Source organism: Nelumbo nucifera, chromosome 5 (assembly GCF_055504915.1).
Source record: "Nelumbo nucifera cultivar China Antique chromosome 5, China Antique-T2T, whole genome shotgun sequence".
NCBI classification, from domain to species: Eukaryota; Viridiplantae; Streptophyta; class Magnoliopsida; order Proteales; family Nelumbonaceae; genus Nelumbo; species Nelumbo nucifera.
In genome coordinates, this window is record NC_142653.1 from 23,228,189 (window position 1) to 23,254,978 (window position 26,790).

The 26,790-nt window shown below is 37.7% G+C and overlaps 3 protein-coding genes and 1 pseudogene across 4 annotated transcripts; 2 read left to right on the forward strand and 2 right to left on the reverse strand.

Annotated features, from left to right (window-relative positions):
- Positions 1-1,544: 1,544 nt before the first annotated feature.
- On the reverse strand, positions 1,545-4,382 carry LOC104595805 (CASP-like protein 5C1). The gene is made up of 3 exons (XM_010256709.2): positions 3,732-4,382; positions 2,005-2,137; positions 1,545-1,919 (listed from the first exon to the last, which is right to left on the reverse strand). The coding sequence occupies exons 1-3, from the start codon at positions 3,863-3,865 to the stop codon at positions 1,725-1,727; spliced, it is 462 nt and encodes a 153-aa protein (XP_010255011.1). The 5' UTR covers positions 3,866-4,382; the 3' UTR covers positions 1,545-1,724.
- Positions 4,383-4,692: 310 nt separating this feature from the next.
- LOC104595806 (pentatricopeptide repeat-containing protein At1g20230 pseudogene) lies at positions 4,693-8,869 on the forward strand (annotated as a pseudogene). Its single transcript, XR_016076608.1, has 2 exons — positions 4,693-8,250; positions 8,334-8,869. The product of XR_016076608.1 is annotated as a pentatricopeptide repeat-containing protein At1g20230 pseudogene (transcript).
- A 128-nt stretch (positions 8,870-8,997) lies between these two features.
- Positions 8,998-11,022, forward strand: LOC104595807 (Disease resistance-responsive (dirigent-like protein) family protein). The gene has a single exon (XM_010256711.3). It carries the CDS (start codon positions 9,473-9,475, stop codon positions 10,025-10,027), a length of 555 nt encoding a protein of 184 aa, XP_010255013.1. The 5' UTR covers positions 8,998-9,472; the 3' UTR covers positions 10,028-11,022.
- A 139-nt stretch (positions 11,023-11,161) lies between these two features.
- LOC104595808 (mitochondrial import receptor subunit TOM6 homolog) lies at positions 11,162-17,151 on the reverse strand. Its single transcript, XM_019197519.2, has 2 exons — positions 16,556-17,151; positions 11,162-11,370 (listed from the first exon to the last, which is right to left on the reverse strand). Exon 1 carries the CDS (start codon positions 16,741-16,743, stop codon positions 16,579-16,581), a length of 165 nt encoding a protein of 54 aa, XP_019053064.1. The 5' UTR covers positions 16,744-17,151; the 3' UTR covers positions 11,162-11,370; positions 16,556-16,578.
- Between the last annotated feature and the right edge of the window lie 9,639 nt (positions 17,152-26,790).

A 26,790-nucleotide genomic window follows, 5' to 3' on the forward strand; every position in this document is an offset into this window, starting at 1 on the left:
TCACATGTCATTGCTGAGGTTATTCTCCTGAATTCTAGGCTATTTTCATTATTACCTGAAGAAACCTCTCTATACATGATACTTGCTAGATTGATCAATTAATGAATGGGATTTACTGTTGTCCCACCTTTTCTTCGCATTTAACACGCCAATTATTTTGGGCAAATTAAAAGACAAAATAACATAGAAATGCCAGAAGCGTCAATGAAACTAATTGTGTTATTTTTTCAATCAGATATGTTTTTTATTTTGGGCAAATTTCTTAAATTGTCCCCCTACTGTTTAGTTAATAACTTTACCCTTACTCTTTACAAATTATCTTAAAGAACTCCTATTGTTTCTTGACAATTGACATTGTCTTTGAGCATTAACGGAAAAAAAGAAATGTCAAATTGCCTTTCACTATTTCTCAAATTTTTAAAATAAAACTCAACTGATAAAAATTTTCAAGAATTATTTACCGCTCACAAGATTCTACTTTCCTCTTTCTGCTACTGTTGATGTTCCTAAAATGCCCCTTCAGACTAAAAGAGATTGGTTTATTAAACGAGATTATTCTGTCTGTTTAAGTTCAATGTATGGTGTATTATATATGAGAAAGGGAACAAGCAAAGTGGTATGGGCTGCGTGGGTGTAGATTGTAAAGTCAAGATGGGGATTCTTTTCGTCGGTTCATGAACGATAAAATCACCAATCTGATTATAGTAGTGGTGGAGATTAACTTGCTTAAATTTTACAAGACGTGGCAACAACAGTTCCCATCGTTGAAAAATTTATCCAATTTCATTTCTTTCGGGTACAAAGACAACAACGGTGTCTGCACTTTGCAGAGGAATACGTAAAGGATCCAAAGAAAATGAAAAAAAAAAAAATAATAAGAGCAGCAACGGTGGCATCTTCCAGTTGGATACGAAGACAGTGGTGGCAGTTCGCAGCCATGGCAAGTGACGTCTTGGCATTAATCACATTGCCTCTTGACTGGATGCAGGGGAGAACGACGGAGATTTTCCAAGGCTTGTTTAAATGTAGAGACAAAAGCAAAGTTTGAGGGCATTACTGTCATTTTTCTAAAATATAACAGTCACGTGGTGGAGCCCTAGTGGTAGGGGTAATTAATCAATTGTCAGAAAATGTAAGCACAATATATAAAAACCAAGGGTAGAGTTAATCAAGCTAAAACGATAAAAAAAATCTGCCCTTTTATTTTATTTTATTTTTTCTTTTACTTTGTATGATTTTCAATAATTAGTAGTCAGAAAGGTGAGAGCAATATATATTACTTGATTCTTTTAGAATGATAGGATTTCTTTTCTATCTCTTTCCCATTTTTGTTTCACACAAATCCTTTCAAAACAGATATAGCTCTAGTTTATGTATGTGTTCCTGTGGGTTAAATGACTGGTATTTACGATAGATTACAAATATTCATTTATTCAAGTTACCCTAATTTTTTACGGTACTTGACAGGACAGCAACACTTAAGTTAACCATACAATTGTGAGACATCACATCATGACTATAACCATACAATATACGAGGACATATCAGAAAAATCTTGCCTGATTTCTTGCAGCTCCAGCCATATTCTTCTCTATTTCTGAAAAAATGGCATTACTTTTGAATGGTACTATTTCATTATTTGTATTTGGATTTCTCAACATTATCCACTTAACAGTATACATAATGGTTTTTACAAAAAAAAAATGAAAATATCAAAATGAGAATTACAGGGAAGGGAGCAGCCAAAGATTGAACAATGATGAGGCTGCAGATAGAAACCAAGATAGGAAAGCCATTGCAGCAGACAGCTGATATCTACTGCAAAACTTTGGAGGGCAGTAAGCTCCACCAATTTCAAGCAGGAAAATTATAACACTGGCTGTTGCACAAGCTGCTGCTAGTGAGAGAATTGATAGAACCTGTGGCAGAAATGATAACTTAGTCACAGTTAAGTGGTGGATGATAAGATTAATTGTTTGTCGATGTAACTAAAGGGGCGCATACCCAATCTCCTATGATTATGATCAGTAGAATTCCTGGTTGGCGAAGGGGGCAACCAACAATGACCGAGTACCCATCCACCAGTGCCAATGTGAAACTCCATGGAATTACCAGACCCATGACTGTCACTAAATAGCTGCCAATTCATATATATGATTTACAGACAATTACATAAGAAATATGAAAAGACAGAAAAACTTTTGTCTTCATTTGATGGATATCTTGGGTGGGTAATTGCATTCCAAATTCGAGTTCTCAGACAACTTCATAAATATGGCAGCCTCTTGTGTGCTTATTTGAGAGAAAATCCTCCTTTTCTAGAAGCTCTTTATTTTATTTATTTATTTGGGGTGGGGATGGTACTTTGTTAGAAGGATTTTATTCAATTTCAGAGAATATTTACAATCTTCAGTTCTGACATCTTCACTTTTTAACTTGAGATCATAACAACTGCACTACTTCACTTGCTTACAATAAAACTTTGGGGATTGCATGCCCCAAAGTAAAAAGACTAAACCTAAAGGTATTTGAACAAACTTGAATCTAAAAGTCTTGACTGAGCGTATTCAGGGAAGCATACCTTCATTATAAAGACATTATTGATTTATGTATGATTTAGAGACTAAGAGTCACTTCATGGACCATAGAAAATCAGAAAAAGGAAAAGGAAAAATGATAAAGTTGACTTATTTAGTCCTTTCTGAAGTAGCCTTTCAGAAAGAGTACCACACTACCACCAATGGCAGTTATCAGAGAAGAATTTCACAGTTACTGCCTACCTTATGGATAGAATTGTGGGGGAAGGAGGTGCCTCTAAACAGAGTCCCATGCATTGTACTCCTATGGTGGCTATTCCTAGTTCCTGTCCAATTTCTAATATGGACATCAACAATCATCTCGGAGTAGTGTATTTAGTCTGAAGTCTTCCAGGTAGTAGAAGTTGATCTGCGTATTTTAGTATGCCATTTTCTCGTTCTAGTCAGAAATTCATTCTTGGGTGTTTTGTAAAGAGAGTTATAGATAAACAACCAAAGACGTTATGTGAGCAATGCAGACTTAATCTTCTCTTCTATTTCACTCGTTTCTCTATACCTTCCTGCAGTTGAAGGAATGAAATTAACCTTTTTTGTTCTATCAGAAAGAATGGAAGTTTCTCCAGTCGATGGTTTATCATTTTTGAATCATTCCAACCACCCAAACTTGATTACTTCGATGGTTGTACTCGGTGCAACATCATAGACCTCTGATGCACTAGTATCAAATTACAATTCCTAGATGCAATTTGACCTTTTTCTTTCTGTCGCTAGCTGAAGATGACACGAGAACTGATATATCTACTAAAAATATGAAGTTCACAATAACAAGCGTATGCTCTGGAACAAGGGAGATGTAGAAACAACATGTGTTTTTTTCCTTGGCTCTGTTTGTTTTATTAAAAAGAACTGAACAACAGATAAAATGGGAACACAGAGTGGGGAAGTACCCACTCCCCACTGGATCTTAATGCCACAGCTCCAACATCACCTCAATCTCTCTTAATTCCATTCGCACGGAACAGCATAAAGAGGATGATGAATTGGGTAATTTTAATAAACCAGGGATTTTGTACTTTTTACATATCGAAAAACTCAAGCAACTGTATGTTGGATCGGTTCTTTTATTTGTAATCATTCATAAAGAAGAAGAAGAAGAAGAAGAAGAAGAAGAGGAGGAGGAAGAGAAGAGTGTACCAGAAAGCGGTGTAGTTGTAGAACTCGACACACAAAGACATGAAGAGAAGAGAGGCGGAGGAGAAGATGGCTTGCCCCAATCGCAGAGACAAGCTGGCGCTTGTGCCGAAAGACCCAGGTAGTTCGTCGTCCATGGTGCATGGGATCTCTCCGGCTGGGATTATTGTTCCTTTCCTTGCAAAGCAAGATCATCGTGGCCGTCCAATTGTCAAACTTTTCCATGTGAAGCTCCTCATGAGAGGTGAATCTGTGCAATTAATTGAGGAGGAGCAGAGAAAGAACAGGGGAGCAAATTAAATTAGGAAATAGAAATTAAGGAACAGAGATCCCCAAACTAGTCAAAGGCCGGGAAGGCTTTATGGAAGAAAATCAACTTAGAATTCTGTGCTTCTGTTATATCTTTTCTCTACTACTACTTCCATTCACAGACAGAGTAAGAGGTGTGGAAAGGAAACATTTAAGACAGAAGATAAACGTTAATGAGAATGGAAGACTTCTCTTTCTCTCTCTCTCTCGTCGTTTGCTTGTGAGTCGGGTGGTAGCACATATGGTGTATTTTTGGCCTTCCGGCGAGTTTTAGGGGGTCGGAGTTGAAGAGTCGTGGAATACATTTTTCATTTTTGTTTGTCGTTGAATCAACTTTTAATTTCTTTTTACCATCAACTTAAAAAGGAGATAAATTATTTTTCTATTGTAATGGGCCCTTTGATCTTCCATCCATGAGATGGATGTGTGAACTAACCAGCTAACAGCTCGCTAAACAGCCATGGGGGTTCAGCTAATCCGAGTTGCACACTTGGAGAAAAAGATAAATGAATATATATAAATCAGAACATGTGTAGCTTTTTTTGTGGGCTTTTAGCTGCCGACATGTGGATTATTGCTTCAGTTCAGTTGACGAGTCATTACCATCACGTCCTTGTATTTTAATCTTTCTATTTGTTCTCTCTCTCATCCAACGATGAAGGAACTTCTTCTTTTCTACAAGGGTAGTAGTGCCATTGACCACCAAACAAATTTAAACTTCTAACGAAGACTAATTGGAGTCGCAGAACCATACAAATACAAACACTTGGAATTGGAATTTATTCAAGAATGTAGCAAGAGAATATATACTTACCAACCAACGTCATTGGGCTTGGGGGCCCACCAACTTGAGCATCGCTTAACTTACGATCTTCAATCCTGGTTTTGCCCAAATCCTAATTCCTTTTCCGCGTTTTTGTTGCGGTTACGGTTTTCTTACTTACTCATAACAATTTCTACCGGAGGTTGGTGACTGGTGACTGGTGAGGTTTTGATTAGGCCATTTCTCAACAGACCGACCCATTCTTTTAGCCTATAGACTTGGCCCATTTTAAGAGGTTGGTCCAGATTCCGAAACCCAGTGTGTCATCGATGTTCAATAATATGGTGGACCTGTCTGTGGATCCTGGACCACTGAATCCATGGACCATGACAATGTGTTGAAAATTGAAATACAGTTTCCACGTGTCACTTTTTTATAGATCCCATTGGAGGGCTAAACGAGAGCGAGCGAGCGAGCGAGAGAGACCCTTGTGTTTCTTTGTTCTGAAATGACTAAGATACCCTCCCTCGTCAAAACATTTTACAAGCTGGCAGACACCATTCGCCGCTCACCAGACCAGACCGTTCTCTTCTCTTCTCAATTTTCCCTCCGGCCTCCACTAATCTCTGCATGCCGTGCCCCAAGGCCCAACATCTCTTCTCAATTACAATTTACAATCCTGTGCTCGGCTGAGTGCTGAATGCTGATGTGATGCCCTCAAAAGTGCCCACCTGTCTTCCTCCCAATATTAGTCTAAAATTCATTAAAAGCTATGTGAATTCCGGTGATTTGGGATGTGCTCTGCAATTATTCAATAAAATTCCAGTTCCAGATCTCCGTTCCTGGACTATCTTGATTACCACACATACAAAGCAGGGTTTCCCCAAAGAAGCTTTGAAACTCTATGCGGAATTGCGACTTAGGAAAGTTGAGCCTGATAAGTTGGTCTTGTTGGCTGCTGTCAAGGCATGCGCTGCCTCTGCACATCTTGCCAATGCAATGCAGATTCATGAAGATGCTATTAGATTTGGGTTCTCTTCCGATCTTCTGTTAGGCAACGCATTGATTGATATGTATGGGAAATGCAACTTCTTTCAAGGTGCACGCAAGGTTTTTGACGAGATGCCCACTAAGGATGTCATTTCTTGGACCTCAATTTCTGCCTGTTACGTCAATTGCGGCCTCCCTGGAGAAGCCCTGCAAGTTGTTCGAGCAATGGGATCGACTGGAATGAAACCCAACTCGGTAACCGTTTCATCTATTCTTCCCGCCATTTCTGATTTGAAATATCTTAACTTGGGAAGAGAAATTCATGGCTTCGTCCTAAGAAATGGGATGTCCCAGAATGTCTTTGTGACCAGTGGGCTTGTAGATATGTATGCCAACTGTTTCAGCCTCCACCAAGCACAGCTTGTCTTTGATAATATGTCAAAGAGAGACATCGTGTCCTGGAATGTGATTATAACAGCACATTTTTCTAATGGAGGTTGTGAAAAGGCTGTCAATCTCTTCCATCGAATGAGAAGCGAAGGGGTTAATTTGAATTCTGCTTCATGGAATGCCGTCATCAGTGGCTGCATCCAACATGGGAAAACCGAACAAGCACTATACCTACTTGCTCAAATGCAAGATTCAGGCTTCAAACCCAATCACGTTACAATTGCCAGTTTATTGCCAGCTTGCACCAATTTAGAAAGCCTAAGAGGAGGCAAACAGATTCATGCGTATAGTTTCAGGCATCGATTCATTGAGGATATTATGATAGCAACAGCCATGATCCTCATGTACGCCAAATGCGGAGACTTGGAGCTCTCCCAAAGAGTTTTCAGTGAGTTACCCAGAAGGGATACCGTTGCTTGGAACACAATAATCATGGCAAACTCGATGCATGGGAATGGCAAGGAGGCCTTGCTGCTCTTCCAGAAAATGATAGATTCGGGAATTAAACCTAATTCAGTTACCTTCACTGGTGTTTTGTCTGGTTGTAGCCACTCACAGCTTGTCCAGGAAGCCCACTCAATTTTTTACTCGATGAGTGGAAACTACTTGATTGAACCTGATGCAGATCATTATTCATGCATGGTTGATGTACTCAGCCGTTCTGGCTACCTAGAAGAAGCATATGAATTTATCCAAAAAATGCCAATAGAACCAACTGCAAGTGCTTGGGGAGCTTTGCTTGGTGCTTGTAGGGTATATAAGAATGTAGAATTGGGACAAGTTGCAGCAAACAAATTGTTTGAAATTGAACCAGAAAATCCAGGCAACTATATACTGTTATCTAACATCTTTGTTTCTGCTAAAATGTGGCTGGATGCTTCGAAGATTAGGAAACTGATGAGAGACAGAGGAGTTACGAAAGCACCAGGTTGCAGTTGGGTTCAGGTGAAAAATAGAGTCCATACTTTTGTTGTGGGTGACAAGAGAAATGAACAAAGCAATGAGATCTACCGCTTTCTGGATGAATTAAGGGAGAAGATGAGACTAGCAGGATATTTGCCTGACACTGGTTTTGTTCTGCAAGATGTAGATCAGGAGGAGAAGGAAGAGCTTCTCTGTAATCACAGTGAAAGGCTTGCCGTTGCTTTTGGCATACTAAATCTCAATGGGGAATCATTGGTGCGGGTTTTCAAGAACTTGAGGATATGTGGAGATTGTCATAATGCCATCAAGTTCATGTCCAAGATTATTGGGGTCCAGATCACTGTGAGGGACAACTTGAGGTTCCACCATTTTAGAGATGGATTATGTTCCTGTAGAGATTTCTGGTAATCCATGAATTTGCTTTGCTCTTGCTTGTGATGTTCAGGTAAGATTTGAAGGATAGGAAGTAGCTATTCCTCTAGTCCATGCTCTTCTCAACAATGTAGTGACGTGCTGAGGTTGGGATTCCACCATTTGATATGTGCCATTTACGAGATGTCATATAGTTCAATGGAAAAAATGAGTTGATGCTCCCAAGTCTTAATCATCCCATATATCCTTTGGATGGTGAGGAAGGAAGGAAACATTTGAGGCAGCAGACTGAACAAGTATATATACAGATAATTATGGTGACGAATTATTGTTTTGATCCGGAAGACCTCCAGATGCATCACATCTACTGCATTGCAAGATTTCCCCTTCGCCCAACTGATGAAATGAGATCAATAATAAACACAACAGAAAGGGGATATATACACCTTAAGTTATCTATTCTTTTGTTCACAAGGCGAAATATAACTTTACACACGGCGTATAGAGATTCCAGCATAAATTTTGCTGCTACAAAACATGACCAGGTTATTGGAAGAGTGGAGCTATCCGGGAAAATCTTTTAGATATACCTAACTCCATGGAAAATTTAATCTGTAGCTGCAATAGACCCCTTATGTGGGATAGCCATTGAAGAACATGCCAGGCTAGGCAATTGGACATTTACGTGCTGCAACTGGAAGCCTAAAAGAACATGTGAGAGGCTAGAACTTCATTTTAAGAGGTACAATTGAGGCGTTTATATTGATTCTTCTTTAATGTAAGCTCTCCTCTTTCAGACTCTTTTGTTCTCTGGGTTCCTATTGAAAATAAATGATACTTGTTCCTGTATGAGAGGCCAATTCTGTCATTTCCTTGGTGAAGTTGGTGGATGTAGCATTGTAGTGCAACGGTTGAACAATTGCCAGTGGACGCTCGTGGGTCTTTTCCAGCAATAACGTCTTTCATAAGGAGGTTCAGTTGAGCTGACACTTGGTCTTCAGTCTCCTTGCCAACCACTTCCAACTTTTTCTTCATAATCTGAGGTAATGACAACTTGACAAGAGAAAGTGAGCAACATCTGTTATAGAGGCTAAATCAAGTCGAAAGTCTAAAGGGTCCTACCCGGAATTAGGAGAGGCTAAAACGAGTCGTTTCGTTCCAAAGATTTTACTATTTCTGTGTAAAAAATAGAAAACAATATGAACAAATTAGGCTTAGGTAGATTATCTTGACCTCTACAGCTTACAGTTGTAGGTATACCACATCCTATTGGACTGTCGCATGAATTACTATTAGAATGGAAGTCGATACATCTTAACGTTGTTAGGAATCATCACCAACAGATTATGATGTTTAGACAATGAATCAAAATGCAAGTGGAGTCAGTCAAGCTCCAAGCATCCAACATTGTCTAGCGAAAGTGTCTTTAAGGGCGAGGGCCCAAAAAAAAAAAAAAAGAGGAATTATAATCATCCAACAGAAACGGACAGGTTTGCTGTTTTGGGGAAGTAGATCGAGCCTCGTCTTCTGGGTCCCTACCCTCTTTGGCAGCTTTAAATTAGCTCCAATAGTTCCTTCATCCAACCCATTAACGCTTTACGACTCATTCAAATAATCACTATACACAGATGACGACTGTTTGTATTCTTTTAAAATTATATAGCAATTAGCAACCACTACTGGTTTAGAGCCATTTCCAGGAAAAGGCACGCAGCATCCATAAGTGGTTTAGGCAATCACGCAGATTAGATATACCAAGAATGTCAGCTGAATTCCCTCAGGCCATAAACAAATAAAAAAAAAAAGAAAAAGGAAAAAGGAACGTATTAAGAAAAGATCCTTTATAAAAACAAATCCGCGACCCAAACCAACTACAAGTCTACAACCAGATCCCTTAATACGGAAATTTTGAAAGCAGACTCTCCGCTCATGAGTCATGGTGCTGCCTAAGGTCATATTCTGTACCGCGGTCTCTGTAGCCACACTAGCGGTTATCCTCTTGGCCGTAGTCTCACCGGTCTCCCACAGGAAGGCACAAAAGCAGCAGGCGAGCCCTTGGTTGGCCCTCTCCCTCTACATCCAACAGCCACACACTACAGTTCCCAGCAAGCAGCCCGCATCACCATCTCACCGTGGAGCATTCTTATTCCATCACACACTTACGGAAGGGCCTGAAAACACCTCACGGGTCATTGGGAAAGCTCAAGGCTTCATCATTCCAGTCGAGGACTTCGCGCATTCTGTATTCAACATCATATATCTAACTTTCGACACACCAGAGTACTACGGTAGCCTTGGTGTCCAAGCTAAGAATGTAGGCTACAAGGACAGAGAAGAGTTTATGGTGGTCGGAGGGACAGGATCCTTTGCCTTCGCACGTGGACTTGCTGTTTTTGCGCATACAGATCGTCAACCATCCGATGTGGGTGCTATGTACCACCTGAAGCTGCGACTGAAACTCCCCAATCCAACTGAAAGGATTCCACGATGAAGCCAGATCAATATTTCGGTCCATTCATTTTTTTACTTAATCTTTTTTTTTTTTGTATGATACCAAGGATCAGCCCGAACAACAGAGATTTTTGCGGTTAGCTCCCATGCAGCTTTGTTCAGAAAATTTGCCTTTCGAATAACCTCCCGTTCAGAATCATTGTGTGTGCCATCATACAATTCTTCCTCCAAGCAGCGAACTAGACAATCAGCCAATATGTGGGTACATCTGACGCATCCCCCACGCCAAAAGCCAAGGACGCACAGCATACGCACCACACCATGACGGCATGACCAATTTTCCCACTTGGTATATTTTCTCTAATTGCTGCTCTGCCCGCAAGCTGACAGGTGGACAAATATCGCCAGCTTTATTAAAATGCTTCCCAGTCCCAGAGATCATTAATAGTTACTGTCCGTCCTCATAGTATTTCAAACGAGGAAAATTGAAAAATCTCCGACCAGGCAAAACCATCACATGTCAACTACAGAGAGCTTTGCTGCAGAAAACTCGAGCTAAAATGTTCTTATTTATCTTTCTTTAGAGGGTAGCTTCAACACTAAACCTTCGGTAAATAAGAACAAGGCCCACCATTTAATGGGTTCATATGATCGAATAATTGGATCTTAGTAATGTCCATTTTTTAGATGGTGCCAAAACAACGTTACAACCATGAACCATGCTAATTTTTGTTTTGGTACACAGGATAATATTGCATGTGGACTCTTGATACGCCCTCGTTGACTGTCTCGTATATATATAGTTTTATCCATTTTAGCTCCAGCCTTTTGTAACATCACTCAAAACGTTTAAAGTCTTAGATGAATATGCTTCACGAATAAAAGATCCCTCCTATTGAGGTGATGAGATTTCTCTGCAAGCAAAAAACTTGATACACTCTGCAAGCATGGAATCCCACCGACATTGGAGACATCTCCTCATGAACTTAAAAGGTCCCGATCTGCTCACAACAAAAAATTATCTCAACACATGATCTGTATCCGCATTTTGCAAACATGATGGATCCCAGTCTCATGGTGAGATGTGCAGACACAGAAGCATATCCCAGCTCTGAATTTAATATACATGCACGGGAGATGTTTGCAGGGGTCCGTTAGCAAGAAGCCAAGAACATTATGTAGCATCCAAAATGCCAAATTTTAAATCAGAGAAACTACATAAACAATTTCTCTTCAACGTTTGGATTTAAAATGTGAAGGACATGTTGACCGCATAAACAGAGGCCGTCGTAGTTTAACAAAAGAAAATTTATATATATGGTGAACCTCTGCAAAGCTCCACTGCCTCCTCTTCTCCATCCTAATCCTTTCCTTCCAAATGCACTGCAAAAATAGGAAACTTAGTTCAGCAACTAATAGGATGAAATTTGATTAGAAGTGTAACAATCATGGGTCTCTATGAATACAAATAGCTTTTCTTTTTCATCTTTCAATACTTACATATAAACTCAAGTCTAAAAGGCAAAACAGCAGGATGGTGCCATGTTCACTTGAAACACCTACCTAGGTAGGTCACATGCGCTACCACTTTTGGCTAAGTGGGCCATGAGTTTTCGGTATATTTTCATCCAAGGCAAAAAAGATTCATATGTACAACCCCATATGGTTTGGATAAGGCTTTGAAGGGTTGGGTTGAGTACTATATTATATTCAAAAATTAAAAAATATAGATACAAAAATGCAATAAATATAAAAGCCACATAAAAATTCATATTAAATAATATGACTCCATAGGACAAGGCAGCAATCTACACTAAAAATCATGCATTTTCTTAGAGTATGAAAAGTTGAAGTCTTAAACAATGCATTTCTGCATATAGAAAATAGACATATTAGATGTATTAGTATCAGATCTCAAGAGGCAAGTAGACAACTATGGTGAAGCACCCTATTATGTTCAATTGTACAGAACACACACAAAGGGAAGGAGGGGGGGACCATGTTTTTCACACTAAGAATAAGAGGGAACACCTTTGTCTTACCCCTTCCCCTATTCTACCCCACCCACCCACCTTGCACATATGGAGAATTTGGAAATGACAGGAACTGGTCCCTTTTTCTACAAAACACAAGAGAAGTGTGTGAAGTTGGCAGGACCAAAATGCCCTCTAGAGTTGGCTCACTAGCTAAAATTTTTACATAGACAATACATCATCAAACCAGCATAACCATCTCAACAGCTGAGTAGGCGTCACTATGCCAAAACACATGATAAAAGTATCCCATTAGTTTAAAGTCAAACGGTACAATTTTTTTCCTTTTCCTTTTCTTTCTCTTTTATCAGTGTCAACTGCCAAAGAGTTACATGCACACAAAGTAGGTGGTGGTGGAACAGAACCTAAAGGGTACTAAGATAACTCAGAATTTTTTCAGTACTAAGATACTTGGAATTTCACCAAGTTTATCATATGGTACACTCAAGGCTGCAAAAGCTAGTAGCTAAGGATCTTGCTTGCTAAAAGTGCCTGCCAAAACAGTTGAGATCATCCAGAACAATGAAACAAATGTATTAATGTAAAAGGAAAATCATCAGAAATCTGATGACCAGCTGAGTCCTCAAAATGCAATGTGCAGGCTGCAAATATCTAATATCCAATGACAATTTCTGGAGCCAAAGAAAATGTTCAGAATGCAAGTTGATACTATTTAAAATCCAAACAGAGATGAAGAACCAGATCTCCTGTAGAAAGGAATTCTTACCAATCTTCTGCACAGAAGGATCATAAAATAGCACATAAAGAACCAAAGCCATTTGATGTAATTTATGGTACAAGTATATGAATATTTTAGTTTTGCATAAGAACAACCCAAAATAGTTAAAGTAGTGAGCCTCCCAGATTTCTTCCTCCAAAAATAATCAATCATGCTCACAAGGAGCAATTAAAAAAAGGCCTTTTTATAGTCCACTCCACCTCAGAATTGGGAAATTATTTTCCCAAATGTATTTAATCCCAGCTCCCCCTATAAATAGCATCTCCCTCCTGAATTGGGAATCTTCCCCCCCCCCCTTGACACTGACCCAAACTGTACGATCAAATTATGAATTGAGGTGGAGTGGATGGTAAAAACCCCTTAAAAAAAGGTTGTTTCTAAAGCAATGACAGGTTCCTAGTTGTTTGGTGCAAGAAAAAGGAAATCCAAATTGACAAGGTTTGCCATTCACGCAAGTCTACTGACCATCTTCTGATGGATCAGGTTGTTTAGTGTGAGGTGAATGTGAAAGTGGTAAAACGACCTGGTTTACTTGTTCTAGGGGTGCCACCTTTCCAGTTTTCCCCAATGCTACATTTAGAAGAAAAAGAGCACCACTTGTGAGAGGAAGAGACAGCTTATCAGGCAACTGCATATGGACCTGTGTTTGGCCAAGATCAATAAAAAGATTCAAGATCCTCCATGTAACCTGGATTAAACAGGGAGTGTTACAAGGTAGGCAACAAAGAAAACTTGACATAGAGACGTATAAACCTGTCAAAGAGGCTTTCAAGATTATGATCACTCATTGTAATAGTACTAGGGGTAGAAGAAGAGAAAGAAGGTGAAAAGTGGTCAAATGGGTTGGTAATTCATGGTAATTATTCAGTGTTGAGGCTTGCTTTTTGGGTGGGGATCCCTATTTGTGACCATTGTTTTGTTTTGTTGACACTTGACAGGCTATGGGGATTTTTAGGTGGCATTTAGTTCAGTAGGCTTGTAGTAAGTTACTTATCAAAAGCAACTAATGAAACAAGCTACTTATTATCAATTATAAATTGCTCTAACTAAGCATAATTTACTTGAACAGTTGAACATGAGTACTTATCAAAGCTATTTTATAGATTGGAAACCAAGGATACTTTTCTATTATTCTACTAATCATCAATTGGTATCAATAGAAAAGCTATTTATCTATATGGAACTAAATGCCCCATTAATGATGGCGGAGATTAGGCCTTAGGAAACAGGTGTATAATTGGTGTTGCAGGAAGGGTTCTTTTTAACTACAAAAAATTAAAATAAAACAAAATAAAGTTAGGGCTTGGAAATTTAACAAAAAGAAAGTTAATAACAACTCACTTCTAGGACTTTGGAATAAACAAATATTGAAATTTTTACATCCAGGAAGTAGTTAACAAGTCAGAGGAACAGAAAGTTGCACAATCAGAAACTAAAAAAAGAACAAAGCTAACAAAAACAGATAAATGATAGAGATCCGCAACAAATCTTAATTAATATACCAAAAAGAAATCACTCCAGCATAGAATTTAGAAACATTTACAATAGTATGAAACTGAGTCCTGTCCAAAGAATATCATTCCATATCTCTTCTTTTTTTTTTTTTGAGAACTGTAAGGTAAAGTATTTCATTAATAACCAAAGGGCAGGATACAAAAGGCCCATGTACAATAAGAGAGTGTACAGAAGAAATGGACAGAAGAACTCAGAAAAGCCAGCCTCTGAAAAACAACCCAACAAAAAAAACTATGCTATTCTTACAAAAAGGAAATCAGGCTCAAAAAAAGAGAGCTTCAAGCACTTTAATTGAATTGTGTGAAAATAAAGAGAGGAGTCCCAAAACAGGGCCTATGTAGCTGAACCCTTATACGGATTGTGAGGGCTTGTTGAGTTGACTATGAAAATGGAGAAGCAGCCACAGAACTATAATCTTATTCAAGGTTCAACATATTAGATTCATCTACCAAGTAAAATTTGAATTTTTTTTTTTACTGGCACTGGTTGCTTGACCCAATTTAAGTACTAAGTATTCAGTATAACAAATCTTGAAATAACTAAGAAAGGTAAGAGACAAAATATTCAAAACAAAGAGAAATTACTGATCAAAAAAATATAGAGAAGAAACAGAAGAATAATAAAAGACTCCACAAACTTGCTGCAATGACTATATCCAGAGACCACAAAACAGAACCTATTGGTCAAACAAAATTTCATGCCTGTTTTGAAGCAGATGGCTGAGTAAAACCTTCAATGCAATCACAGCCATATTGCCCACTAAGGACATTCATTTACTCCAAAAGCTTAATGTAGAAATGAATCATAGCCTACCTAGTTATAGGCCAGAATGAATGCTATAATGCAATACACAAGCACGTAACCAAATGACCTGCAAGGTGTCACAAGGTATCTGAACACCAGAGCACACAAGGTGTCGCATTTTGATAGTTGCATATGACTGAAGAAATAATCAGGTACCATAGCACAACAAACTGATAGAGAGCATCAAAAACTTTTAGCTTGTCTTAAAAGTGTTAGAAGTACTGAATCTATATGAACATAAGGCACCATTTGTTTCTCACAAAATGGGTATAGAATCTTTCAGGTTGACGTATGGTTTTGTATCTTATGTTCAGCCATCTGCCCATTTTAAGGCATTTTAAGAAACCCTTTGTTAAAAATGGCTCCACAGAGAAATTTGAATTAAAAAAAGAAAGCTAAATAAAAAGCATGAGGTTCAAAGTATCGATAACCCCTTACGGCATATCAGGGTGTATCAATATTTTGAACCTTGGTTGAAATATTTCAGCTACTATTTTCACCCTTTTATAGCAAAAGTTTGCTTTTCCTCCCAAAACAAAGTTTTCATTGCAAACTGAGAATATAATATAGCTCAAATATTTTAGAATGAAAAATATCAACTCGTATTTTATGTTCAAGCAAATAGAACCTAAAGAAAAAAAAATTAAAAACTGATTGCACATATTAAGCTAACAGAAACAATTGGCTTGAAACAAGAAACGTCCTTGACATGTAAGGGTATTTGTTGAGGGCATTGACACCCCCGTTTGTCCCCATTAAAAAAACGTCTATACAATAATTTTAATTTTGATAATTGTTCAGCAATATGCCGTGCAGGTGATGGTGCATAATTAATGAGATGATAGCCAGAAATCACCACAAATTGATACCTAAACACAGACCTTGCTTATGATAATTAATTAATCGATGAATCACTTGCCTAACAGAAGAAAGAAGGAACTGAAATGTTTCTAAAATTTAAGATCACTGTCTGCTTATATCAACCTTTTACTCATACAAATAATGTCAATCTACATAATGACATTTCCTAGTCAAGGTTCAATGATTGCCTTATAATAATGACTTATTTTACTAGCACAAATAACGATAAACAGTTGGACAAGAAAATATACGTTGGACTCCGATAGCTACATCTTCCAGAATGTCATAGGAGTAAAACAACTTCCTTAAAAGAAGTCTAACCAGAAATTAAGGAGAAAAATGGACAGTTTAATCCTAGGGTTTCAGAATGCTATAGGAGCAACCTGCCGCACTTAATTAATAAACTCAAACTAGTGCATGAACTACATCCTTGTCGTATTAAATTGAAAGCCTCCAAAGATTGTTCACAATGTAGGTGTATTTAAACGCCAAACAAGAGGTAGAAGGGAGCTTACATAAATCGTTAACCTATAGCAACATAAACAAACAGAAAAGAAAGAAACGAAAATGAAAAGTGAAAGAAATTTGGCTTTCTTTCTTTCTTCTTTCCCCTTACCTCTTAAATCTTGGAGGAGAGAATCAGAGATCAAGCTTGAGCTCTTCCTTTTCTTCGCAGAGATAGTGAAGGACGTAAGGGGTGGCTCGAACCACGGCCACCCATATCCCGAATATCGTCACATGCGTCGTTAGCTGCTTCAGTGCCGCCGCCTTGTCAGGCTTCCTGGGAAACCCTCCCAGAAACATCTCCCTGATTTTCTTTTACCTTCAAAAAAATGGGGTGCTTAGAGTTAGAGAGCCCTAACAAATTTCTTTCTTCTGAATCTGAGCTCCGTCGCGAAGGAGATTCTAGGCTTTTGGTGGCACCGCGGCACTGAGAAAAAATAAAGCCCTGAATCCCTGATGTTGGAATCACTTCTTTTGTCCTTTAGATTGGAATCTAAAAAAATAAAGCCCATTTATTATGGGATTGGGGGATTAGTCGCCAAGGCCCATCCATTCTATGATTGAAGCCCATCGAACTAATCCATATCGGTGGAGCATACATGAAAGCATTGAATTCACATCTGCGCCCTCACAGCATATCCCAACCGTTTATAGGGAACATCTCCCACTGACAATGCACGCAGATGTGATCTTGAAAGCATTACATCTAAGGTTCGGTTTGGTAAGAGTACAACACAAATATGTAGATTATTTACACATATAGCCCAATATCCAAAAACCACTCAAACATGAATAGGATCAAATTTTTCTATTCATGGAAGAAAAACAAAGGTCTTTTCTTAGATCTCCAACCTCAGCTTTATAACGCCCTTTCTGTTTTGTCGAAAATAGTCTCTTCCCCTTTCTTTTTATAGCATCATTTCTTTTTTTATATGGGTGTTCTTTTTATGGATTTTGAGAGGGGGAAAGTTGGTCAATGGTATTTTGATTCCCATTGACCAAGAACCTCATGTTCTTTTTTCAGATTTATGTGAGGATCGAGGAAAAGTGTATTTTACTAGGTATCACTTGAGAAAAGTTGTGAACACTTGAATGGGACAAAAATGCTTTTTAATAATAGATTCTTATGGTTAAAATGGTTATTACCTTATTTATCTATGAAATAAAAGAACATGGATAAATGTGCTTACCCGTGGAAGTGTTTCCCAATAAAAACTTACTTAGGTAATTGCATTTACTCGGGTAAATAACTTACTAAAAAGTGAATAGGGCCTAAATAGTTTTAAATTGTTCATACTTCTAGGATCCACCTAAGACAAGGGTATTTTGGACATTAAAATACAAAATTACAAATTACAATACAAGGTGTCTTTTAGAAAATGGTAAATTACAAAAACCTCTTCTAAAGTTTCTAACAATCATAAAAACCTCCCCAATAGTTTTATTTTAACAAATACCTCCCCTGAACAACTTAACAAAAACCTCCCTACCATCACTATCCCAAACGGAAAACGTTAGATTGATACCCCAGTTTTTTCCAAAAACCTCTTTTCAGTAATTTTGTATGTAAAATAATTTATAAAAGGGTAGAATGAGTATTTGGAAAGAACTGAGGCATCAATCTAACATTTTCCGTCGTTTGGGACAGTGACGGAAGGGAGGTTTTTGTTGAGTTTTTCAAAAGTTCAGGGGAGGTATTTATTAAAATGAAACTATAAGTGAGATTTTTATGATTGTCAGAAACTTCAGGGGAGGTTTATGTATTTTACCCTTTAGAAAAATAATGAAAGGCAGCTTATTAGTTCACATAAGGTCTTTACCAAGTAAACATGTGTGAAAGGAGATATCAGCCTATTTCTAAAAAACTATGTAAATTTGACCTAGATTCAAAAAGTATAGAGGGAGTTTGTACAATATGCAACAACTAAGGGGTGCTATGTAGTGTGGATGAGAAGTTAAATGGTGTGTTATCATCAACACCATACCCCATAGGCATTTTGTAAGGTAGCATGTAATTCAATCTACACTTTGTGTTTTGATTTCAGGTATCTCACATGTAACATTGAGATAATCTCCATTATTTTCTATCAAAAAAATGATAATCTCCATTGTTGACCAAGAATAAAATTATTATTATTATTATTACTATAATAATAATAATAATAATAATTATTATTATTATTATTATAATTAAGAAATTTAAAATAATAAAAAAGTAAAACAATTTTATAACTGATAAAGGAAATTTTGTTTTTTAACTCCGAAAAAAGTAAAAAAAAAAAACATGGAGATCACAAAAAAAAGGAAGGAACGAAGAGATAGCGCATGTAAGATTGAAAAAATATACCAATGGTGGTAGCTCAAGGCCGCAATGGTAGACGATCCTAGCAATGGCATTAATGCATGTAGGTGCTTGCAACGCAACGGTGATGGAACAACTTCCATCAAGGCAATGTCCGTTTGAGTAGCCTTTTACAGCCTTGCATTGGGAATATCTCCGTACTGATGTGCTTTATTTCATGGGGAGATATTCTCAATGCAAGGTTGCAAGAGGCTGTTGGGACGGTGTGAGCATAGGTTTGCCCTAACCAAAGCTGATTTCGTGATGGAAGCTCAAAGCTGCGGCAAGGTGCATTTTGCAGCGGAGGTACTTGCAACGCTGGTTGATTCACCCTTTGAAAGTGGTGGTGAGTGAAGACTTTTCAACAATGATGAGTGTTTTTCTTTGGTAAAAAAAAAAGATGAAATGTTCATTAATCAAGCAAAAACAACATTAGAGTTTTGATAACTTAGGCCCTGTTTGACAATGTTCCCATCTGTTCCTGTTCTTTTAGAAATTCCTGTTTTAGAACAAGAATTTTATTTCTTAATAGCGTTTGGATAGTGAAACAATTTCTTAACATCAGTTTTGAAAATTCATCAACAAATACCAAACTTGTTTTTTGTATGGAACTTAATCCATTGAACAAAAAAAAAAAAAAAACATTAACAAATATCATACTTGTTTTTGTATGGAACTTAATCCATCAAACTAAAAATTTTAACCTTTGGCTTCTTTATTTGGTACCAATACCAAACTTGCTTCTTTAATATCAGTTGTCGATTCCCAGTAGTTCTCCTATGTTTTCATTCATATAGATCTACTAATTCCTTCATTATTTTATCTATTTTATTTTTTTTTCAAATTTAAAATGTTCATCCTGCATCAAATTAGTAACAGAATACATAAGACATAACAATCCAACACATGGACAAGGTTCACAACACATAACAAAGGACAATCTTCATGATATTCAACATATAACAAAAGGCATAGCAAAACACAACGATGGGATTAGAGAAGAAACCCCACCCATTCGGCATAACATATAACCATCGATTGGATTAGAAAAAAAAACCACATCCATCCAGCATAACATATAACAAATGCAAACAAAATAATATAAGAATACGATTTTATGTCACATTAATTAGAGATTGTTTAAAACTCATCTTTGCGGTGGGAGCAAAAACGAATTCAGGTGAATCTGGCCGAAGAAAAGGTGAGTTTAAAACAGAGCACACGATACAAAATTAGGTACGATGACGAGAGAACATACTTGTTGATGCGTTCCTGGTTGGAAATTTCATCGGTGCTTTCTACCGTCTGCTCGCCGTTCGGTTGGAGCCAAGGGAATCCCTCCTTCCTCTGAGATTTACAACGACAAATTAGAGGAGTTTACTATTGAACGAAAAATGTTTAATAGAGCTTCTTCCTATCATTTAATGCAAAATATCCAAAATACCCCTTCTCTCATGTGGAAGTCGTTAACACATGTTCGTTAATAAGGGTTAACGTTGTGGGAACCATGCGTTCCCTGGGAACGCGTTCTTTGGGAGCATCAATTTTTCACTCCCAAAGAACACATTCTTTGGGTATTGTTTTCACACAGAAACACATTTTTTTTGTTTTTCTTGTACCATTTTGCTCCGTAAAAACAAAGAGGGCCTTAAATTCCTGGAAATGTGATTGAACTCAGCTGAGACAAAAGAGTTCTTATCAAGCAAAATGTCATGTAAAATTGGCCACACTTCACTCGGTGATGAATTGAGGGAACGGGATCTGTTCCTCACATTTGGGCACCTTACATGTACATCCACTGTGCATTGGGAACATCTCCCGTAATTACTAACTTGTAAGTATGGGAGATATTCCCAATGCATGGTAGGATGTGCGTATAAAGCACGTGTGAAGCGCCTTAAGTGAGTAATAGATTCGGTCTCTGAATTGAGTGCAAGAGAAGAGAGATTTACCGCAGTAAAAATGGTAGAGCAAAGATGAGTGTAAAGCACTGCATAACTTTTATTGAATGTGAACCACCGTTGCATGGAAGGAGCCATAATAAATAAGTGTGGCCAAGATTTTATGAGATATTGTGGTCTGATCCACACGTGGAATAGTCCACAATACAACTCAAAAGGAAGGAGTTATTCAGTGTGGCCTGTTTTCAAATGGTCCATCCATGGCGTCCGGATCCTCTACCAATAAAACACCTTTCAACTCTCTATCAATATAATCTAACACATCTTATACATGATGGGTCCCATTATTAATATCTCTATTTGAGTTCACATCTCTGCCCCATAAGGGCCTCTTCATCCCGGGTTCGGATGTAGTAGACACATTAGATAAGCACAATGAGTGAACATGTAATAGATGTATGACACATGTTCTAATTAATGTGCCTTTCATCCAAACATTTTTATTCCGTTAGACAAAAATTATTTATTATTTTATTATTTTTGTCAAAATAATTAAAAATAAAAAACAATGAAAAAGGAAAACATAAACGGGTCCCAACTCTCAACACGTTTAGGTTTTCCTTTTTCATTGTTTTTATTTTTAATTATTTTGACAAGGATAATAAAATAATGGATAATTTCTGTCTAATGGAAGAAAAACGTTTGGATGAAAGGCACAATAATTGGGACATGTGTCACACAACTTTTATATGCTCACTCATTGTGCTTATCTAACATGCCTATTACATTTGGACCCATCCCGCAGCACATCCCTGCAAGAACATCTCCCAATATCTGAACCGATAATGTCATCATTAAGAGATGTTCTCAAAACACGGTAGGAATGTACAGTGAGATGTTGTGGGGCAGAGATATGAACTATATTTAGACTTTTCCTCTCTCTCCTTCTGATTCCCTTCAAACCAAGCAACCATAGCCTTGTTTGTTCACCTCCCTCCTCCAACCCTAATCCGAGGTTGAATATGGTAGCTAATAGAATTCTACCTTCTTTGTTTATTTGCTTTTTTTTATTTGTAATTTTTTCAGAATTCAATATTTTCTTTTAGATAGTTTCTTTAGATGATTCGATGGATTTACATTTTCTATGTAGCGGTTTCTTTCTTATTCACTCTCATCACCTTACCAGGCAATTCCCAACATCACCGTTGTGGAATTTGAATTACGCAGGAGTAAACCTTCGCACTCTTTTGAAAACCATCAAAAACAAAACCTGTGGAGTTATCATGACTTCTGACTGGAAAATGTAAAGATTTTAAGAATTGGATTGAAATATCATTGGTTTGCATCTCGGCAGAACTGTGTTGATTGATATGCATGTAAAATGTGAACAAAGTGATGCTCGTCAACTGTTTGACAATACGAATGTTAAAGATGTTTTATCATGGAATGCTTTGATTGCTGGTTACGGAGTCATTCAAATTGCTGATGCGTTGTTTCAATGAATGCCAAAAGGAAACATTGTTTCTTGGATTGCTATGATATCCAGGTACACTTAGAATGGGTTTGCAGAGCGACCAATGAGTTTGTTTTAGGAGATGTTTAGGGTGGATTCAAAGGTAAAGCTCCAACTGGGTACTATCATGACCGAGTTTGTTTTTGATTTCTGCGGTTTTTATTATTTTTATATTTTTCTTGTAATTTATGCCACTTCTGTATTTTTTACAATTTTATTGTTTTTCTGCAATATCTGTTTTTCAATGTTTTCCTATATTTTTCTTCATTTTCTATGTGGGTTGGGTAGGGTCAAGATAGGTTTGGATTGAACTCAATTCATTTAATTTAATCTAAATGGGTCATAAATGGATTGAACAGGTTAAATGCTCACCCAATTGCCACCCCTACCTAATTTACTTTTAACTTGGCTGACTTGCGATATGATCTTAATGGCTGTAAAACATTGCTCGTGTCTCTTTCCAAATTAACCACTTCCGTCTATCAAAAAAAAAAAACATGGGGCAAGCATGAATATTCTCTGATAGTATGGATTAAAAAGCCACCAAACATGAAACTTGAAACATGTCGATGTGATACCAGGTCCACAGTTCTTGAAACGCCAAACCTTCAAGCTTCAACCTATCATGTATGACCTCTACAATGTATAATCTAGTAAACCATACAACCATCAAAAATAGCAGAAGGATGAAGGTTGTTCACAACTTACCATGTAAGACATGGGAGCTTTTTAACTCAACAGTGGACTTCCCCGGCATGCCCACTAAGCTTTCACAGAATTCGAGGCGCTGAAAGATGAGAACCATCAACCATGTTTGTAAAACAAAGGCGGAAAGCAGGAATGACCTCCCCCATTAACCATCCATCATTATGCCATTACACAATTTTTCCTTTTCCTTTTGGCAGTGAGCTAGACAGTCAATATAATAGGTACATGAATATCTGACGCATCCCCCACGCCAAAAACCAAAAGGGCGCACTATGACTAATTTTTCCCACTTGGGAACTTCTCACTAATTGCCCTCCCTACCGGAAAAATGCTTCCCAGAGATCATTAATTAATGGCTACAGCTCGCCCTGGTACTACTATTTCTTCGGTTAATAAGATCACAGCCCACCATTTAATGGGTTGCACTCAAGATATCATGAAATCAGTCGGAAAGATTCAATATGATCGAATAATTGCAACTAGCAATGCATCCATGTTAGATAGTGCGAAAACAGCGTTACAACCACAAAAGCACTATTAAAAAGCAGATGTCCAAAATGTAATCCAGCCATACTCTTTTTTGTATGGTACAGAGGACATTTTATGTGGACCCATGGTACGTCCTCGTTGACTGTTTAGTCAACGGTTTATCCATTTTAGCTCGAACCTTTTTGTAACATCACTCCTTGACTCTAAACCAATGCACAATACTCGAACACGCTTTATGAATAAGAGATCCCTCCTGACGCCTGACTCCTGAGGCATTTAGTGAGCAAGAGCTCCAAATGCCAAAATTTAAATCACAGAAAGTACATAAACAATCTCTTTGGAAGGTATGAAGAAAAAAAATCTCTTTTGAAGGTTGGGATGGGCATGTTGGCTGCATAAACAGAGCCTATCACAGTTGACCAAAAGAAAGGAATATGGTGAACCTCTCCTCTACAAAGCTCCACTGTCTCCTCTTCTCTTATCCCGATCCTTTGCGTCCAGTCCAGGTACACTACAATAATTCCAAACTTACTTCAGCAAATAACAAGATTCAATTGGATTACAAATGTTAACAATCACGGGCCTCTCAGGGTACGAATAGTTTTTCTTTTTTATCTTTCAAAACTTAAAAAATGAACTTAAGTCCACAAGGCAAAGCAACAGGGTAGTGTCCTAAGTCACATCAAGGCAAAGCAACAGGGTAGTGTCCTGTCTACAAGGCAAAGCAACGGGGTAGTGCCTTTAGCACCTTGTAGCCCAGGTGGGTTACCTGGGCAATGACTATTGGCGAAGATGGTCTTGAATTTTCAGTAAATATCCCACATTAGCAAGGAAACATGGAACATATTTAACTGTATGACAAAATGGATTCATGTATCCAATCTCATATAGTTTTTTTTTTATTACTAAATAAAAAGACTATCAATGCTAACAAAAAGAATTATAATCAGAACTCAGAATATCCCTTAACCAAAGCACATTAAATCATATAATTCCATAACTCATAAGGTAATACAATGAATCATATTTTCCCATACAACAAGGCAAGGCGGCACCATACTAAAATCGTGCATTTTCCATATAGCAAGAATGCAAGATCACCTTTTATTTGGCATTACATTTGTGGGGACTCAGCAATGCAGACAGAGCAGGGTGCACATGAGGCCCATAGGCCACACCACAGAAAGCCTGTGGATCCATAGGTTTGATACACCTCCTTTTTGGCAGTGACACCGTGTAAGCAACTACTGGATTATTGGCCATGGTTGTCTACCGGCCTCTTGGACTTTGATACTAATGTGATTATTTTCTTAAGTTGGAAGTGCATTTTTCAAGACTTCCAAGTGATCTTGCTATATGGCCAATTATCCAGTAGTTGGTTACACCATTTTTTTAAGTGAAAAATGGACCACTCACCACTGCCTGCCAATTTTGACCATCCAGCCACTTGACCAGCTATCCTCTTAAGCTTCATTTTCTACCTTATGCAAAGAAATGGGCCTAGTCTCTGTGTTTGCATCTTAAAACTTGTTGGAGTAATAAACAAACCCCTTTTACTTACTTGACTAAAATTTATTCGTAAATTAACTTTACTGTTTTTTCTTAATGCCATAATCATCTGAATTCTCAGCAACTTCCTTTTCACTTCAGTTGCTATTGTTAAGCAGCTAGGCGTAAGCTTCAGACCTCCCAAATGGAACACTAGTAGAGAATAGACATCTAGAAGTTCCATTAGGCTACGCATAACAGTTGCAAACTGGACTGGAAAAGAATGTTACATGCGCCACAAGCAAACAATTTTGGGATCAATTGGGTTTCTGATCATGGCCTACAGCTTTGTTATCCCCCCTACTTCTATCATTTACAGCCTATGACAAAGCTAGGGGAGGTGCTGTCGCATGCATCATCTAAACAGGAGTTTGACAGGTAGGGGGAGATTACTCTAGGATTTATGGGACTTCCCCCAATTAGAGGAGCTGAGGGGAAAAGGTAGTCGGCCTCAGAAGATGACATCAAAGATAAGAAGAATGAAATGGATAGGGAGCGTGAAGAAGCATATGAGGAGGTGTTCCAAATTGACAAGATTAGACATTTACACAAGTGTCCTCCAATCAATAGATCAGGTTCCAAATACACCCAGAATGTCTTTCTGGGTCACAGGTCAAACAGTTTTACCACGGTTGTATATGATAGATAGATAGATAGGTTCAAGTCTCCTTTACATTTTAAGGTTTGTGGTAATTTAGTGACCCGGGTGGGTCCTTGAAACTTGGCCGGTTTTAAACAGTTCCCATCCGGTTTTGATTGGTTTGTTGATTTTTCAGAAATCTGAAAAACTGGGGTATCCATTATCCAAAAATCTGAATGGCTTCTGGTTCCGAGGTGATACAGCCCAACCGTCTGGTCTGGTCCAAGTTATGGAGATTACACCTTTCCTAAAGCTACATATAGATAAAGAGAATACCACTTGTAAGAGGAAAAGATGAATCATCAAACAGCTAAAGATGAACCTGTATTTGGTGAAAGTCAATGAGGAGATTAAATCCTTTAAGCAGAGACCTGGATTGAGCTAGGAGTAAGTCTAGAAACAGTATCCTTTTGTCTGGATTCAAATTCAAATTAGGCAGAGTTTGGGAGTGCTTATTTGAAAAATAAGTGTTCATGAGTGTTTGGTGAAAAAGCACTTATTGCAAACAGGGTAGTATAGATATTTTTAAAATGACATGGCGGTCCAAGGCAGGCCAGAAAGGAAATAAGCACTTAATGGTAAGCCCAAAATTTGGGCTTCTTGAATAAGTGCTTATATCAGGAATAAGCACTTATTTGGGTTTATTTCCCAAATGCAAATAAGTACTTATTGGTGTGGTCCCGGCCCAAAAATAAGTGCTTATTCAAATAGGCACTTATTTTTAAGCACTCCCAAACTAAGCCTTAGATCCAATATTAGTGAATAAAATTTTGATATAGGTATATCTGATTAAGTCCAATCCATTTGTAGCTCTAACTGGGAGTGGGAGGTAGGCATCAAAGAGAACTTGAAGATAGAGGTGCTCACGGTTCAGTTAACCGAACCATGAGCTATTTTTTGAAACCAAACCGATACTACGAGTTTTTGAAAAACTGTGAACCAAAACCAATTGGTTAACCAGTTGATTGGTTCAATTCTTCAGTTTCTCGATTTTTTATATTTTCAATATAGTATAAATAATAAATAAATACGATAAATATATATAATATATTATTATTTATTATATTATACATATATAATTAAAAATATATATATATATATATAATTATATAATATATAAATATATATACCAGCCGGTTTGGTTAACTGCTGATCTTTTGGTTAACCAGATTTTTTGGTTGAATTTTCTTGGTTTGGTTTGGTTTGG